The sequence below is a fragment of the Pelobates fuscus genome, chromosome 10 (assembly GCF_036172605.1).
Source record: "Pelobates fuscus isolate aPelFus1 chromosome 10, aPelFus1.pri, whole genome shotgun sequence".
Taxonomy (NCBI): domain Eukaryota; kingdom Metazoa; phylum Chordata; class Amphibia; order Anura; family Pelobatidae; genus Pelobates; species Pelobates fuscus.
In genome coordinates, this window is record NC_086326.1 from 114,407,457 (window position 1) to 114,426,818 (window position 19,362).

The 19,362-nt window shown below is 41.2% G+C and overlaps 1 protein-coding gene across 1 annotated transcript in view; it reads left to right on the top strand.

Annotated features, from left to right (window-relative positions):
• Positions 1–19,362, top strand: part of TNKS1BP1 (tankyrase 1 binding protein 1) — a 160,928-nt gene that overhangs the window by 20,816 nt on the left and 120,750 nt on the right. The window contains exons 3-4 of the mRNA XM_063434935.1: positions 2,854–3,286; positions 4,432–5,602. Of these exons, the coding sequence (XP_063291005.1) occupies positions 2,854–3,286; positions 4,432–5,602 (1,604 nt within the window). The remainder of the gene's footprint in view (positions 1–2,853; positions 3,287–4,431; positions 5,603–19,362) is intronic.

Consider the following 19,362-nt stretch of genomic DNA (forward strand, 5'->3'; position numbering starts at 1 on the left):
AGAGTGTGCAGTGTGTGCATAGTGTATGCAGTGTGTGTATAGTGTGTGCAGTGTGTGTATAGTGTGTGCAGTGTGTATAGTGTGTGCAGTGTGTGTAGTGTGTGCAGTGTGTGTAGTGTGTGTACATTGTGTGCAGTGTGTATGCAGTGTGTGTAGTGTGTGTGCATAGTGTATGCAGTATGTGTATAGTGTGTGTGTATAGTGTGTATGCAGTGTGTGTAGTGCATGTAGTGTGTGCAGTGTGTGTATAGTGTGTGCAGTGGGTATAGTGTGTGCAGTGTGTATGCAGTGTGTGTAGTGTGTGTATATTGTGTGGAGTGTGTATGCAGTGTGTGTAGTGTGTGTGTATAGTATGTGCATAGTGTATGCAGTGTGTGCATAGTGTGTACAGTGTGTGTGTGTGTATATTGTGTGTATATTGTGTGTATAGTGTGTGTAGTGTGTGTATAGTGTGTGCAGTGTGGGTATAGTGTGTATGCAGTGTGTGTATAGTGTGTGCAGTGTGTATAGTGTGTATATAGTGTGTTTGCAGTGTGTATGCAGTGTGTGTATAGGGTGTATGCAGTGTGTATAGTGTGTGCAGTGTGTGTATAGTTAGTGCAGGGTGTGTATAGTGTATGCAGTGTGTGCAGTGTGTATGCAGTGTGTGTAGAGTGTGTATAGTGTATGCAGTGTGTGTATAGTGTGTACAGTGTGTGTATAGAGTGTGCAGTGTGTGCATAGTGTATGCAGTGTGTGGATAGTGTGTGCAGTGTGTGTATAGTGTGTGCAGTGTGTATAGTGTGTGCAGTGTGTGTGCAGTGTGTGTATATTGTGTGCAGTGTGTATGCAGTGTGTGTAGTGTGTGTATAGTGTGTGCATAGTGTATGCAGTGTGTACAGTGTGTGTATATTGTGTACAGTGTGTGTATATTGTGTACAGTGTGTGTGTTTATAGTGTGTGCAGTGTGTGTATAGTGTGTATGCAGTGTGTGTATAGTGTGTGCAGTGTGCATAGTGTGCATATAGTGTGTATGCAGTGTGTGTATAGTGTGTATGCAGTGTGTGTATAGGGTGTATGCTGTGTGTGTATAGTGTGTGCAGTGTGTGTATAGTGTGTACAGTGTGTGTAGAGTGTGTGCATAGTGTGTGTGCAGTGTTTGCAGTGTGTGTAGAGTGTATGCAGTGTCTGTAGAGTGTGTATAGTGTGTGTAGAGTGTGTATAGTGTGTGTAGAGCGGCGGGTGGGGGCCCTAAATGAAACCCCCCCCTCCCCCATCAAAGGTGACTAGGGGTCCCCAAGCCCCTAGTCACACAACCAAATAAAAAAGCCCCTACCTACCCCCCTCACCCTAAAAAATAGTGAGGGGGAATAAAATTACTACCCTGTAAAGTAAAATTCAACTTACTATTCAACGTCTTCTTTTTTCTAAAATCTTCATTTTTCATCCCAAAAAAAGGCCAAATAAAAAGCCATCATACCCGTCGAACTTAAAAATAAAATAAAAAACCAGAGCGCAAAAATAAATTAATCCATCTTCACCCATGGAGGGCTCCGTGTCAGTGTTTATCAGGGATCCTTAGGATAGGTGTCAATCCATATCTGCCAAGTGACCCTATGTAGGGGGAACAGTCCCTATTCTGCTCTGTGTCAGTGTCTGGAGGGAGTATCTGCAGTAACACAGAGTGTCTGGGGGGAGTATCTGCAGTAACACAGGGTGTCTGGAGGGAGTATCTGCAGTAACACAGGGTGTCTGGAGGGAGTATCTGCAGTAATACAGAGTGTCTGGGGGGAGTATCTGCTTGTAACATTTATATGCACACACAAAAAAAAAATTGAAAAAAAAAAATGGTTGCAGCTTCCGAATTAATCTAAAATGGATGCTGTCCAGTAGGTGGGAGGGTCTGCTAGGGAGAGTGTGCTGCTGATTGGCTGTAATGTGTCTGCTGACTGTGAGGTACAGGGTCAAAGTTTACTCAATGATGACAAATAGGGGGCGGACCGAACACCGCATGTGTTCGCCCGCGGTGGCGGACGCGAACATGCTATGTTCGCCAGGAACTATTCGCCAGCGAACCGTTCGGGACATCACTAGTAATAAACATTCAAAAAGTAAAAATGTGATGATTATACAGGACAATAAAAGTTAATAATATATTATTAGTAATTCCTTGTAATTCCAGAATCCTGCTTTTCCGTTGCGAGTTTTCTGTTTTGGGGCACAATGTCTGTTTTGTTTTTAGTTTCTACTCTTACATTTTGTTTATAAAAAAAAATACAACAAAAAAATAAACTAATATATATATATATATATATATATATATATATATATATATATATATATGTGCAAAGAAAAGGTATTTTTTTACAGTAAGAGCAATAAGGATATGGAATTCTTTGCCTGAAGAGGTGGTTTTGTCAGAGTCCATACAGATGTTTAAACTGCAATTGGATAAATACTTGCAAAAACATAACATACAGGGATATAATTTCTTATTAGTGGGGTAATAGCTGCTTGATCCAAGGAGACATCTGACTGCTATTTTGGGGTCAAGAAGGAATTTTTTCCTAGTTTGTGGCAAAATTGGAAGCGCTTCAGACTGGGTTTTTCACCTTCTTTTGGATCAACAGCAAAAGCATATGTGAGGAAGGCTGAACTTGATGGACGCAAGTCTCTTTTCAGCTATGTAACTATGTAACTATGTAATATATATATATATGTGTGTGTGTGTGTGTGTGTGTGTGTGTGTGACTTTAAAAGACACAATGACTTCTTTGTTTAAGACCAACCAATTTGAATTTGTAAGGATTTACAAGATTCTGTAATGTAACAGATGTATCCTCATTAAGCATTCACGTTTAAATCTTGTTTCAGGAGTTTCTCATTCAAAACCTCCATTAAAGCCTAAACCAGTCATTCCACCTCACCTCAGAAACTCACTTCTCCAGTCACAGAGTCACAATGCTGCCACAAAAAATACTTTACCAACACAAGACCCTTGTCCCACCTCACCTCCCCCTGATCTTCCATCAGCAGTAAAGCTTTCCCAACTCACTGGACCTTTACCTTATGGAACCAGAAGACCCTCCCTTAAACGATGGACATCTATAGGGGAAAGAGAAATGAGTCAAGAGAGTTCTTTATCACCCTTGCAAAGTCCAATTATTGACGTGACTTCCAAAACTGTTACAAACATACTACCAACACTTCCTAAGCCACTTCTTACTGGCACACCTTGGAAAGGAAGAAGTCCTTTCATGCTAACATCACGTGGTTGGGGGCAACAAGGAAAAGATATCCATGAGAGGTTAGTGTTAGCAGATATGTTTTTACATGTATTATACCAGTGTTTTTGTTTGTTTGTTTGTTTTACAAAAATAGTGCACATTAGTATTGAACATAAATTTTAGTTCAAAAATTAACTTGGAGATCCACTTAAACGTTAATGTAATATTAAGATTCAATAGCATATAATAAAAACACATTCATTTCTCTCACTCCATTTGTTTGGGGGTCTATGTTACACTGGAAAGCAATACCATAAAAACAACTTATTGGGGTTTAATCACTAATGAAAGAGCAGTTGATTGAAAACATATTGCAAAAAGTAGGATAAAATAGCTGACTTGGAAAAAGTATGCCCTCAATTTCGACACAAGATTAAATGTAGGAAACTAGCACAACTGCATTTTGTAGACTAGCTTGACTACTAATAGCTTGACTACTTTATGTTGTTTCAATTTTGCAGTTTGATTTAAAGACCAATATAGAGTTTAGTTCAATAAGGACAAACTAAAATTGCACAGGCAGACGATATTGGATATGAACCATTGTAAAACACTGTAACTGTAAGGTGAACAAAATATAAAATTATAGAAAATTAAGAAAAATATTTTACTTAGATAATATAACTTATTAAATTATCAAAAATACATTAAAACAGGGGGTCATATATAAAATTTTAGTTGCCAAAACTCCACCATTCCTATAGTTTTCTAAATTATTTTGAATAACACCAGCATTTTAATGATGAACAGTTTTTAAATGTTGCCTATTTTTTATTGGAAAAAAAAAAATCGGGGCAAAGATGCTTCATAATGTAACATGACTTTTACTCCAACCTAGCTTTACAATGAGTTAAGCTCTGCTCTTATACTTAAGAGTAACAAATATGCATTTTAGCTGTTTGCCTTTATGTATGGCTTTCCTCTGTCCATTTCTCACATATTCATCAGTAAGTTCTCTGTCAGTCACTCAGTCTGTCTTAATCTTTACACATATGCAGACATACATATAAACATTGCACACCCTATTTTCTTTATCCTTATTTCTTTGGTTTTCTATGCTTATATTTCAGGTGTATTGTATGCTTTATTTGTCTTGCACTTAACTCTCTTATCTTTCTCTATACCATTGTATATTTTAATACTTTTTTATTTTTGATTCGGCCAGAGACTCAGCACCCAAGAGGCACAGTTCTAGCTTTGAGAGTAAAGATGAAATTCAAGAGAGTACAGAGACAGTTTCCTTGCAAGAAGAGCGTATATGTGTTTCTTCTGATAGCAATAAAGAAGCTACTTCTGTAAGTGAGGCAAAAGTAATCCTTCAGCACGGACAAAAGGTACAACAATATCCAGAAGATATGAAAAAATCTACATCAGAATTTATTCTAGAAACTGAGGGACAGAATAATAAAACACAAAGATTCACTGAAAGTTTGTCATCTGAAGCAAGGCTCATATCTGAAGTGAGCAATGAGAATCATGGACTTAAAGAGGCAGACGTAGAATTTTCAGAAACCAAGGCCTTTGAAATAGTTGGTGCACTTTTACCATCTAGCAGTTATGAAGGTGTTAAGGACAATATTTCAGAACAGATGATCTTTGCTGCACCGCCTATTTCTGTTAATGCTCCAGTCTCTAACACAAAGAGTTGCGAAGAGAACAAAAATGTGTCATTGGAATCTCAGGTTACTCCAGTGGTTGATGTTCAGTTTCCAACGTATCATATGAAAAAAAATGAGAGTCGTAGCAAATGTGTAGATAACTTGATTGGGGAAGCCATAGAATCACCAAATATTTTCACTGATGTGCCTCAGTCTGCATCTCCCATGAAAAAAGAGCAGGACCAAATGCAGAACTATGTTGTTCAAGAGGAAAGCTTGAAAGGTAGAATTGAGCTGGACAGCTCTGAACAATATTTACAGGATGGTGATATGGCAGTTCACCAGCATGAGCAAGAAAAGCAAATGGAATGGCATACAGAAGATCAAGTTATCACCATGAAACAGCCACAGGATAGTATAATTGATCTGAAGGACCATGAGGTAGAATGCTTGCCTCTGCATACAAGAACAGACTGGAGGGCTCTTGATCTTCCATCTGTCCATTTAGAGACTCCAAATTTGAATAATCTTGTGAGTGATTCATTTGAAGAAGAACAAAGAGATTCATACACAAATCATCTAGATTTATCCAAGCATTCTCAACATGATGTTAGCAGCAGTGTGTCTATAATCAAGGAAGGGCTACAAGGTGAAAAGCAGATGGATTGTGGAATTGTACCGCCAGAAGGATGGATCAACCAAGAGCGGAGTACCACATACATTACAAGTAATTTGGAGGTATGATATGAAACTGCTGGTATTCTACCCTAAGTTTATGGTTATTGTAAAGCATAAACATACATAGGCCTTGATGCCTGGATTTTGACCATATTTTTTTTTTTTTACATTCTTTATTTTTGAAGTGCGCATAGTTATAACAGTTGCTTATGAGGTACCCCAAAGGCAGTCCTCTAACACGTTAAGCATAGTTTGAACATAGAGGTAAACATGAGATCTTGCACACAATTTTTAAGTAAGGACATGAACAGTAAAGGTGTACATCGCTTAGAGAGTTTGAAAAAACATAACACATAAAAATAACGCTTTTGTTTTCTACGCAGTATGGTAATATGCTGTGTCAGATGCTAGGCAGAAACATTTAAAGTAGACCTGATTCGAAGTTAAGCAGACATGTTACACGTTATACTTCTTAGTTGAAGACTCAGCTGGGAGCTAAAATTGAAACGGGGTGTTAAACATTTAACTAAGTGTGAGCTACCACTGGTGACTGTAAGGTCGTAGGGTCACAGGCTTATTTAAGATAGTTAGAGAAGCTAGTTTAGCGAGCAAATTATAATCATTAAGCTAAGGCCCTTGCGTAATGAATTCAACTAAAACAATCTGTGAAACAAGGCTCTATAGCTGCCAACTTTAAATTATGATTATGACATGAAATGAAACAGGTGCTCAATAGTTATTAGCTGACCCTTTAGGTCCGTGTGTTCATAATCAGCCACATGTATAGGCATTTAGGCTACTATAGGGTCAAAGTCTGCCTCCGGTGCTGTCCTTTTAGCCAATGCCAACTCTGGAGGCTTGATAGTGGGGCCAGTTGCCGTGAGAAAATTGGTGCTGCGGCCGTGTTTTAGCTCCCGCGGGGTCTGGAGGGGCTCCCCGCTGATGTCTGGCAGAGAGCTGTGCTGGTCTGCGGCGGGCAATGTGGCTGGCGGTGTTGGTCCATGCGTGTGGGGACCGGTATGGTTGTTCAGATGTCTCCGGCGTCCTCGGGTGACGGTCGTGTAGGGCAGGCTTGGCGGACTCGCTCCGGTCTTTGCGAATGCGAGTGTCGGAGTTTAAGGGGTACGTTGCTGTTTCTGGTCTCCGGCTTTTTTGTGTTTGGAGGCCGCACTGGGTAAGTGACTGTGTAGTTGGCGCCGGATGGCCGGGCGAAGCCATGCCGCCATTTCTTGTTTTTCTGCTTGTGAGAGTCGTGTTGCAGGGGTGGTCGGCCCCCGCGAGGACCGGGATATCCCCCGCCGGTCCAGGGGGGGGGGCGGCTGGGCGGTGTAGGAATGCTGCTTGTGAGCAGGTCCTGTGCCGGAGGATCGGCCGCTTCCTCCAGGCCTCAGGCTCCGCTTCAGAGTAGGCCGCGTGGCCAGGACAGGCGTATGCTTTGAGTTTCGGTGCAGGACGGGCATTATTTTGTTCCCCCTGTGGTCCTGTGTCGTTTTGTGGGCTATCTGCATGGCTGGCCCAGTTTGGGTATGTAGGATGCTCGTTTTTGAGCCTGCAGGAGCAGGAGCCCTCAGAAAGCACGTCCTGCCATCTTGGCTGTCAGGCCCCACCCCCTTTTATAAAATTTTAACTCAAATTGTAGTAGATAAACCCAGAAATGCTTTGGTAGCACTTCCATCTGCCTTTTTTTAATGGCTGACCCCATAAATTATTAATGAAAAAATTAAATACAAACTGTGACCCCAATATTATTAGTTTTAAACCTCCCCCATGTCCCCAAGAGGCTGTTTACTATAATAGAAGATCAGGGCAGCTATTAACACAGTTTCCCATGTGACTCATCCATGGGTATCAGGTGGGGATGGCTATTATTTAAAATATAAAGGGAGAGAGGGGTTTGTAGTAGCTAAACCGATAAATGCTTTGGAAGCTTTTTAAATGACTGACCCCGTTAATCATTAATAAAAAAAATAAAAAAATAAATAGGAGACCAATGTGACCACCATATTAGAACAAGAGAGGGCTATTCTTAAATTATAATTAATTATACAATAAATAATTCTTAAATAATTATGTGTGGAACCCCTCATCCCCACACATGGGCAGCAGGTGGGACCTTAGTCCTTACAAATGGTGGCAAGTGAGGGTTACAATTAAAGGGACTCTTCAGGTTCCCTCTACCTCCCACCCCCCATCCCAAGTTGAGTAATTATAACCCCTTCAGTGACTTACCTGTATTCAGGGCCAATGTCCCTTGGGGCTGGTTCAGGGTCCGCCCACGCTCCTCCCCTGCCGACGTCATAAATAATATCTCATGGTGTAAATTCATATTTTGGATCCATGCAGTTTTTTTCAGTGTCTTTTACCCATCTTATGCTTCTAAAACCTTCAGGGTTCTTAATTAAGCTTTGAATTGTAGTGAATTAAAATATGAACAGCAAACTGGAGGCTAATTGCCAAGCTAAGTTGGAGAATGTATACAGATCATTTGCTTTTATCTAAAGTTTTCCATTCAGATTTTATGGTACAGTTCAGAGTTTAGTTTGCAGTTTTAAATTAAAGGGACACTATATTCATCAAATCCATTATAACTGAATGGACTCTGTTCCTGTAGTCTGATAAATGTAAATATTGCTGATTGTGAGAAAATGCAATGCTTACATTTGTTAGTCAGAATGCATCAAGTGGTTGTAAATCACTCCCATGGTGCCACGCTGTAAGTAGTCAGACCTAATGGTTTGACAACTTCCCTGGGGTCTGCCAAGCATCAGTCACTTCATCCACCGAGAGCTGGAAGAACTGAGCTTCTCTTAGCTCTCCTGAACTAAACCCTGTAGTGTGGGGTCAGATCTTTGGCTAAGAGGGTGCAGGGCTATTCCCCGCATTGATAGAAGAGGTAAAATAACTATTGAAGGGGTACTATAGTCACCAGAACAAGTACATCTTGTAGTATTTTTTTCTGGTGAGTAGAATCATTCCCTTCAAGCTTTTTGCAGTAAACACTGCCTTTCAGAGAAAGTGCTTATGAGAGAAGTAAAACATGTTTGCTTAATAAAGGATATCTGAAAGTACACAGCTTGTGTGGCTATAAAGTGTAAAAGTACGAGTTTGGAGGTAATAGGTTAGTTTCTCATGCCATGGTAAGACAAACATATATAGTGGCTTTTGAGTAATGCTTTTTTTTAACAAGGGTTGCAGAAAAGACACAGTTGTAAAGTGGATTCTAAGAGTAGTACAAGAAAATGTTAACAGTTAAGAGGCTGGAGAATTTTTAAGGATTGAGAGAGTTGTTTGTTAACTTGAGTGGGTCTAGGGTACACTTCTCAAGCTACACATTACCGTGTTATAGGTCTGCTATTTACTTCATCATTACTGACCCCTCGCAGCCCATGCCACATGGCATACCTCCCTTATCAAATCACATATCCCTTCCCTAAGTTATCTCTCCCTTGAGACTAGGTAGGTCATCCTGGTGCTAATGTGAGCTTTTAGAAATGTCAGAGATAAAGTTATAGGTCCGACTGCTCCAGTACTGTCATGCAAAGTCTGTTTAAGGAAATTTTGGGAGGTGTTATGGAGCATCATATACATACTTTTTTAAATAAGAACCTTCCTACTGTAAAGCGCACTATACAAGAAGTAGAATTGTCGGGGGCCGGGCCTGAGCTTCCTGCATTATGGATGTGTAGTGAGTGAGCTCCTCGTTAATTCTCTACTATTGGGGATAAAATCACCTATACTATTTCTCCAAATGTTCTACACTGAGTCCTACTGTAACTCTCATCAGATCTCTGTTCCTGAGGAGTCACAAGATCCAGCCCAACTGCAGACAGGGCTCCAAGGAATCTGGCAGGTGCCTCATTACCTCCCTCCACTTTGGATTAGCGAGGTTGATCCCGGTCCCCCCCCTGGCAGCTACCCTCCATGACAGTTCCTCAGATATAGACGAATACGACGGTGGTGCATCCAAGATAGCAGATGCCCTGGGAGAGGCGCCCGATATTGTACAGTGGCTAGACGTGCTGATTGAGGTCTTCTGGAGGAGGATACGTGATGTGGGAACTCCATTTGTTCCTGAGGTAGCCTGAACACCTCTAAGGCCACTCCAAAGCACCCAACGCCGACACAACTCGCCCGAGGAGGAGAAGGCTTTCCTGTTGAACCACGAGGAATGTGGAGGGCAGACCAGGGTGAGCACTGAATACTCTTAAGACTAGCATGTGGATGGTGAAGAGGGAAACAGGATGGAGAGGGCTGCAGTTAATCACAAGGAACCCACCGCTGACACTGATGGCATTAGACCAGGGAACTGGCGCTCTTGGCTGGCACTGCTCCGTATCCTTAACGGGAGTATGCTGACCCCATGGTTGAGACTCTGGCATGTCTATACACAGTCTATAGATCTCTCTTGCATTCATCTCATCATTATTTTATGTTTATTACTTTAGTGCTCAGATGCTGGAGCAAAAACAGACTAAATGTTATATCCCTGGAATATCCCTAAATATATAGCATGCTCCTCCAGCTGTTTGAGATTCTCACCCAATTACCTCTTCATTCCCCTAACATCTTACCCATAGCTGCTTCTCTGTTAACTTGTTCAGCCATCACCTCCAAACTTCCCCTGCTACCTCCTGTCTCAAATCCCCATGGTTTCCTTTAGATTGTAAGCTCACGGGCCATCTAGCCAAGCACTTTGTATAAAAGAGCTCCAATGGCTATATATCAGCTTACGGGCAGGGCTCTCTTACCTCTTGTATTTGTCTGTGTAGATTGTACGTTTCTCCACTAATTGTACAGCGCTGCGGAATCTGTTGGTGCTTTATAAATAGCAATGATAATAAATAATTTAGCTTGACAACTTTATCATAGTTTACTCATGCATTCCTAGCTTGTAAACTTTAAAGAAGTGTACTCATGCGTATCTATCCTGAATAACTTCATATATAAAATGGTGCTGTTTTTCTATCTGATGCCATGACCCTAATTGTTTTGAACATGCTTTCTTCTGCTGTTGTGACACCACAAGATTATCTGTTATCTGCTCTCAGGCACAGCAAAAATAAAGAATTAAAAAAAAGAAGAAGTAGAATTATCAGCTCTTGTGATAATACAACCAACATGTTGGAGGGTCCCTTGTGACCATTAATCTCCTGCAGTGGTCACAGCTGCTGCAACCACTCCCTCCGCCCATTCATGTCCATGTCCCTTCTGATAAATGGATAAATATTGACCCCATTGACGTGCAAAATTATTCAACACACATTAAACATCAGGGTTATTGTCAAATTTTACAGACTTGCAATGAACAAATCAAATAAAAGCAATTGAAATGCTTCAAGTGAAATGCTTTCCCCAAATTCAACTGAAAATGTAGCATAGTTTGCCATGAGGGACAGTAGGTCTGCAAATCATGTGGGCTGCATCTCCTGTTCAATCAAGTGGTTGAAAAGAAAATACGATTGATGGCTAGGGGACAGCCAGAATATATAGTATTGGAAAGTCATTAGAACCCCTGACACGCGTATTGCCAGTGGTAGCTAGAAACGTGTGTCAGGGGCTCTAATGACTTTCCTGATACTACCCGATTATCACTAACTATGTAACTATGTGGCTGTATTATTCCTATTACAATTTAGTGATATAGAGATGGGAAGTCAGTGTACCTATTTTATCTCTATCATAGTTTTCGGCTAACTTTCCTTCCCGATTTGCTAGTTATTTTTATTTGAATAGCATGGTTTTTCTTAGCCACAAGGCTCTTTAAGATTAGTTGTTACTCAGTGGTGGCTTGTTTTTATATTGGGGTGCGCTTAAAGGCACATTCAGGTTATATAGAGATCTTTATTTCCTTTTTATTATATATTATACACCTCCTTTTTGTCAACTCATTAACCCACGTGATCCAGCTAACTATTCTCAGTTTGTCAGTCAGACTGAGAGCTCCAGTCTGCATCTCCTTTTATTTCAACTGCCTTATTTTTGCAAGTTTGTTATATTTTTTGGATACATTTTGCACCTGTACACTTTGATGAAACAATTGCAATCTACTGCCTATGGTTATTGATACATATAGGTCCTGTAAACTACATGCTATAGCATGCAGTTTATGTTTGGAAGCATTTGATTTAATCTCTGTAGCTCTGTAGGGTTTATTTCATCATTATTTTTTATTTCCCAAATGGGTCCAGATACTTTCTCCATTACTTGACTACTTATTTATTTTTACTTAGTGATTAATAAAAGTTAGGTTTTAGCTTTTGTTTTGGGTATATAGGTTCTACTATGACTCTTCATTGTTAAACCACTATTTAATGAATGATTTACCAAACATTGTTTTATAACTTTAGGGGTTACCACCCAGCCTGTTGGTTGTTGGTAATATATGCTCCACTTTTCTTTTTGTTTGTGTAAGACTAGGTTTAGCATATTGCTGTAGCTAGCTAGTTACTATCAGTGGTATTTGAAACAACTTTGAGTGGGATATATGAGATTACCATTGTGTCATTGATCCTAGTGTGAGATTAGGTTTAACTTACTGTTGCATCTGTCTACCTAAGTACCAGTCAGTGGCACTTTAAACAACTTTAAATGGCAGATAGAAATTTTCCATTGTGTCATGGAACCTAGTGTGAGACTAGGTTTAAGGTACTGCTGTATCTTTTTACCTGCGTAGCAATCGGTGGCACTGAAAATTACTAGGGGATTGGTTACCAATATAACATTGTTAATAAAAAATTTTTTACTGTTTGTAGAATTTTTTTTTTTAGAATGAACAGAAACATTACATAATATACACAATAACATCACAGATCTTATAAAATTATGTATGTGATTAGAATAAAAATTAGATTGCTCCTATTTCTCGCAGGTATGGGCATGGAGTCCTTAACATAGAGCAATTTAAAATACCCCACCAACCATGTTTTGCCTCCACAAATGAGGCTTCCTCAATGGCATCACCTACCTTTCACATGTAAATAAAATACTTGAAATAAAAAATCACTAAGAGCCAATAGATTGCCATGTTGACTTTGTGTTAACATTAGACTATTATCACCAAATAATGCAGTACATTAGTTAAAATAATGGAACTTTTAAAAATTAAGTTGAATGAAAAATAAATGGCATCTCCCTGCATTTCATACTTTGGAGGTCCCACTAGGTGTGCGACAATATCTCTACACTTTACTGAATTAAATAGATACATTACATACAAGCAGTTGTAGATTATGCTAGCTTTAGTTTACCTATAATCTTAATTGTATTAATGACAGGAGATTAATATTTTACTTAAGTCTCTCTTTAGTTAAGCTCCACAGCAGCACATTTTAACATAGTAACAGAGTAAACCAATCAGAAAAAAACAAAACTCCCTCCCACAGTTGACTCTTCCTCTTTCTGGCTGCGAAATGAACAAGTAACAGGAAAACTGTAGAATAAACTGGAAGAAGATCTCAGAAACAGAGTTTAGGCTTGGTATCATGAGGGATCTTTAAACTGCAATGAAAGAGTTGAAAAGAAAGATTAAGCTAAGAATTGGACTTCTAAAGGCATGTTAACTGAGACCTTATTAAAATTAGTACTTAAGTGACTATGGCAAACATAACCGAACAATAATGATACCTGTCATTCAAGAAATCAGACCATACTCACCCCTCTGTCCAGGAGTCTTACCTGATGAGGCAAAAAAAGAAGGACAGGGTAACACAAAGGTGGGACAAAATTCTCCTCCTGTCATTAAGAAATTTAAGATTATAGGTACACTAAAGCTAGCATAATCTACAATTTTATAACATGACATGAGGCTTCATATTTTGCTGTTTTAATGCTCAGTGAGTAACGCTAAGGAAGCATGTACAGCCGGACTAAAATAGAAATTGCAAAACCGTCTCTTCATGGGACCAATCTGCCGATCGGAGAATGTCATGTAGAGAAGCTTAAGCCATGAATGCCCCTGAGGTTGCCGCTCCTCTGACGGAGTGTGCTCCAAAAGAAGTCTTGACCGCTGCTAATGATAGCAACCATCTGATCCAACTTGCTAGGGTGGTGGTCAAGATAGGACTATGGGGACAGCCGTATGAGATTAAAAGCTGACCAGAGGGAGATGAACGGAGTGATCAATTGATAGTCAAATAACGAGAAAGGGCCAAAGCCACACATAGTTTAGGACAATAAGGAAAATATGGGTAGAAAACCATGGAGGTGACAGATTTTGTACGTCTTGATATAGAGAAGGTAACTCCTTCAGGAGAAAAGGTGAAAGCGTCACAGTTAAAGGTTCGAACGTCTGAAACTCAACGAAAGGATACAAGACAGAGAAGTAAAGTGAACTTCGCCAAGAGTTGGCGAAGAGTGAGCTCCATATTATCCAGCCAATCCTGAAGAAAACGGAGTGCAACGTTGACGAGGTGTGAATATTTTGATGCATCTAGGTGATATCATCTCCTAGTTCCAGAAGCCCAGGAATCCCAGAGGAGGTCCTTAGTCATCTGCGATAGGTCTCTGAAGTTCCATGCTCCCCAGAAAGAGTCCAAGCCACCAAGTGGAGATGACCTTGTTCTATCATGGGATGAGGTCAGCCCTGAGGATCTGAGAGGAGGTCTGGTAAAGAAGGTAGGAGGAGTGAATCTTGGCAAGAGAGGTCCAGGAGATCTCAGAGAGGGGTCAGGAGGACCAGCGCGACCTGTTGTCGGCAAACCTGTAGAAGGACTCTGGAAATCATCGCAAATAATGGAAAAGCATAAGCTCCCCGCCTCGGCCAGTTCTGTAGGAAAGCATCCACTGTCGAGCACTCTGGGTCTGGGAGCAAACTGAAGAACTGTGGAAATTGATATTTAGTCGGAGATGCAAACAGGTCCACTACGAATGGGTCCCTCAATCTCAAGATCTGGAGAAAAAACGATCTGCAAAGTTGTCAATCGCCGACATCCCATCAATGTCTCGAAAACCAATCTGCTGTAAAATTTGTCTCTATCAGAAGATATTCTGCCCGTAGCGTGATGTTGTGTTGAAAACAGAAACTGTAGATGTAATCTGTCACTTCTGAAAGGGCAAGTGATCTGGTCTAGGTGGTTGATGTATTGGACGGCAGATATAATGTCCATTCGCAAAAGGATGCAACTGTAATGACATGAAGGAGTGCTGCCCTTGAACGGCACTGTCACTTTAAATGTGGGAACCAATACAGCAAAGAAATAAATGCCAAGACACAAATGAATAGGGTAAATCAAGAGATATATATATTTACAGAGAACCAAAAGACAAAACAAAACAATATATATACAATGCCACAAAATATATACAATAAATCAGAATAAGCATGAATCGTGCAGGCAACATATACTGGAACAGTCCTTTGGTACAAGGGCAGGATTGTGCAGTTACCATGAGTAGCAGGTAGTGCACAGATCCAGAGTCACAAGACTAATATACTGACACCAAGAAGCAAGATCAGAAGCAGAATAAATGAACAAGGATGCAGGGTCAGGATCACTGGTAATAAAGCAGAGAACACGGAACCAGAACACAGGATCGGAGGGCACAGGAACAAAGGACCAGGAGGACACAGTAACGCAGGATCAGGAGGACACAGGACGAAGACCAGGAGAACACAGGAACGAAGACCAGGAGGCGCAGGACACAGGACCAAGGAACAGTATGCAAGATCAAGGAGCCAGGAGCCAGAATCACAGGGGACCAGGAACCGGGGAAACAGGAGACAAGAGACAATGATCTGGCAGGGAGTGAGAGGAGAAACCAGAATATATAGGTGCTAAACAAGGGCCAGGTGAAGTGCTTAATGAAAAGAAATAAGAAACAGTGCCAAACAGAAACAGTGGTGAGTGTGAGTACTGCACGAGGGCATATTAACTAAGGAGTGTCGTGACAGCAAAGGTCTGAGAGTTGGTTGGCCAAGCTGCGGATCGCAAAGGAGCCTGCGATCAATTCTAGACAATTGATATTGAAAACAAATGCTTTCTGCTGATGTCCATGGGCCACCTGTGGAGGCTGTCGGGCATGTCGCGCCCCATCCCCGAAGGCTCGTGTCCTATTCCATGATGAAATCCGGTGTGGTGCCGAAAATCGCCTTGCCGTTTCATGCGGACATGTGAATGAGCCACCATTGGAATTCTTCTTTGACTTCTGTAGTGAGTGGAACCATCTGGTCATAAGAGGGATGAATCGAGCTTTCAGGCGTTGCATGGCTCTATAATGAAAAGAGTCCTGGTTAGATCCCCTGGACGGAGGCAGCAAGTAGGCCCACAATCCAAGCCAACAAATAGAGGGGAATATATATCTGCGGAAGAACTCTTTTGTTTTGCTGATATCTTTGAAAGAAGAGCAAGGATTGCCATTACTGCCCTGCTACTGTCTCATCCACTTCGATTTTAGCCGAATCGTCGAAGTGGATGAGAAGGTAAAGGTCAGCGGTGTTCGTGCCGTTTTGTAGCCGATTTTAGTTACATGAATTTGACGGCACACACCGCTGACCGAGTTCAACTAAATAAAGATGGCCGTCGCCACGTTTTCTCTGGAGATATCTGCAGTTACAGAGGTCAATTAAAGGTACGGTCTCCAGAGATTGCTTCAGGATTCTCCCTTATAACTTTATCTGGGTAGTGCTACCTACACCTAAGGGCCCCAACGTTGTGCACATAATTTACCTGCAGGTACCTATGTGTTTAACTGTTCAGATGTAGTTATTGATGTTATTAAGGGGATTTTGTTGTCTGCATTCCTGCTGCTAAAGATTATTGTGACTGTATCATTCCTACATCAGGGATGTTATCATTTAACATTAGCCAGGAACTGCATTGTTATTTCTGCTGTTATATGTGTATCTCTTTACAGTGCGTATTTCCATGTCTGTATTTATTTCATGTTTCTGAGGTATTATTAAGTGGAGGGTACTCGTCTACTCAATGGGGTGGGTTCCCCATAACTAGAAGTTGCACTGAGTGGAGGCACTGTGTCAGAACAAGATGTCCCAATCTCGCAACTATAACGGAGGCTCAGAATCCCTGTCAGCGACAAAAGAAGGTGTATCTGCTGCTAACTATGGCTTGTTGCCAGGAGCAGGGCAATAAAGGGTTACAGATGGAGGCACTGCTGAGATGGATCGAGACTGCAAAATTATAAAAATAATCCAATGTCTCAGCCCCAAAGAAGTCAGGGACTGGGCAAGGAAGAAATTAATTTCCCCAAATCAAGTTGTAGCTGTGTGTAACATGCCTGAAATGTTTTGATGATGCCATTCAACAGATCTCAGGGTTACAGAAATTCTGCCTTATACAGACACAGAGGAATGAGAAGGCAGGACTTGCTGTTGCTCTAGTGAAGAGTTATAGGCCACTAAATGAATAAGATTGTCCTAAGTATTTACAGTTGCCAAAGACTCAGCTCCCTGGAAGTCCTTTGATTTATGCTCAAGATGAGTCAGAAGATGAATGTGACCCCAACGATGGGGACAGTGATCACATATTTGGTATCCCTCCTAGGAGAATAATTATGACTGATACTGAAGGAGAAGGCAGTGATGAGCATGCACAACAGTGTAGTCTTAACTCAGTTGTCTAAAAGTGTGGTCCAATCATCTAATGAGCATAATTACAAGAGACTCTAAGCTTTCTCTTGAATTATGCCGGGGCCAACCGGGGAAGAAGGAATTGCTCTGTGGAGAAGTAATGTAACCCAGGCACTAAAGGAGTGGACTTGTACTGAAGAGTCCATGCGACTGAGGTTGATCAACACGAGAAGGAAACCCTCACTTGCTATCTCATACGATTAGAATTAATGCTAGGAAAGTTGTTTGAGAAGAATGTTATCACATCAGATAAGTTTGATGAATATAGAAGGAGACAAGTTCTAAGAGGAACTCTACCAAATGACCCTATAGCTACAGCTTTGGTCAACCTTCTACGTGCTAAGGGGTTGTTGGATTATGCTGAAACAATGAAAGAAGTCAAAATAATATATAAACAATTTGACCATATCCTAAAGCAGCATGATTGCATAAAGAAATCATCATCACATGAAAATCTGAAAGCACCTAAGACTAACTTACCAACAGCCGTATTAAACAGGGAAGAGACCATAGTTCCAAGCTCTAAAAAAAATTCTCAGATCTCTCCTCAGCTAGGGAAGAAAGGAAAATTTTAATGTTTTAGCTTTGGGCAAGCAGGACATTACATAGTTACATAGCTGAAAAGAGACTTGCGTCCATCAAGTTCAGCCTTCCTCACATATGTTTTTGCAGTTGATCCAAAAGAAGGAAAAAACTAGGAAAAATTCCTTCTTGCCCCCAAAAATAGCAGTCATGTGGCGAGCAAATGTCCTTTAAAGGATTCTCTTATTTCAGAGGGCTTAGTTGTTGACCCAGACCCTACATGTGGCAGATCCTTGAAGAAGAGGCAGTATAGAAAGAAAGACTGTGACGGAATTCTGGCACTCCGACCGAGTACCTCCGCCAATCAATGCTCCTAGTGCTTGCTGAGGACTCCAAGCACTCCAATCAACACCATCAGCTGCGCCGGGGTTTCGCCATCTTTCACCCACCCTGGACCCAAGGTCAGGATCCAGCTTCCAGGGAGCAGGCCTCTCTTCTTCCAGAGAGTGTAGCAGGAACAAGAACAGCTCTTACAAGAGCTTACCCTGGGAAGTATAGTGTGAATATAGCAATCTCCAAGAGTGTAGTTATCCCTTCCCCCAAGCATGAGCCAAGGCTTCAAGAAAGGGTCAAGCAGGTCTGTTTAATGCACACAAAAGGCTCCTTTTATACAGGTTTTTACACACACAGTACCACCCACATGGTCTTGTGGAAGAGTCAATCAAACATGTACAATACAGTTAAACACTCCCATTCATTCCAGCAAAATCCTCCCCTCTGCCTGTGATATAATTACTGTACACAATGGGTTAACTTAATTATCACAGGCAGGAAAATACACAGTTTTACACAATATTCATAACTTTAAAAGTACACATCACATTCACATACTTACATTTTCAGAATCCGCATACTCCAAATACCAACATACTCAAAAATCATACAATTCCCTTCAGTGATTAAAAAGTTAGCTGGAAGTCCTTTATGACCATTTTCATGCCCAAAAGAGTTCCATAGATTTGGGCTGTGCGGTCGGTCTATTTTACACTGAAAAAAATAACAAAGTCCCATTCAAATGCACGAACGGCACCGTTCGTGCAAATAGCACAGTGTAGCATGGCGATCGAATTGTCGAACGCACTTCGATTTTAGTCAAATCGTCAAAGTGGATGAGAAGGTAAGGGTCAGCGGTGATCATGCCGTTTTGTCGCCGATTTTAGTTACATGAATTTGACGGCACACCCCGCTGACCTCGTTCGACTAAATAACGATGGCCGTCGCCACGTGTTCGACTGTACGAACGGCGGCCACCCAGCGGTCGGCAATTAACCTGCAGTAACCGCCCAGCCTGGGAGCTAAATTGGCCGCACACTTCCACTTCTTTGTGGTCCGCCTGTTCGGTAATTGGTTCGGTAAGCCCCATTTACCGAACCAATTGGGAAAGGGACATGCACAACGTATTAACACAGTCTGGTGACACAGTCTTAAAGGGGTATTGTCACAAAAAGTCCCAATATGCCCATATACTGTTTTTAAAGGGCCACACCCTAGGGCCATAGTCACATGGCAGGAGGCTGGCAAGTAGTCCTCTCCAGACCCAAGTGGCGAAGGGTACTTCGTCACAGTGACAACTTGGCTAGAAATTCTAGAGTAGGACTAAAATCCCTTGTATCTCTTGTGATTGAAGGCATCAATGCGTCTGCCCTCCTAAACA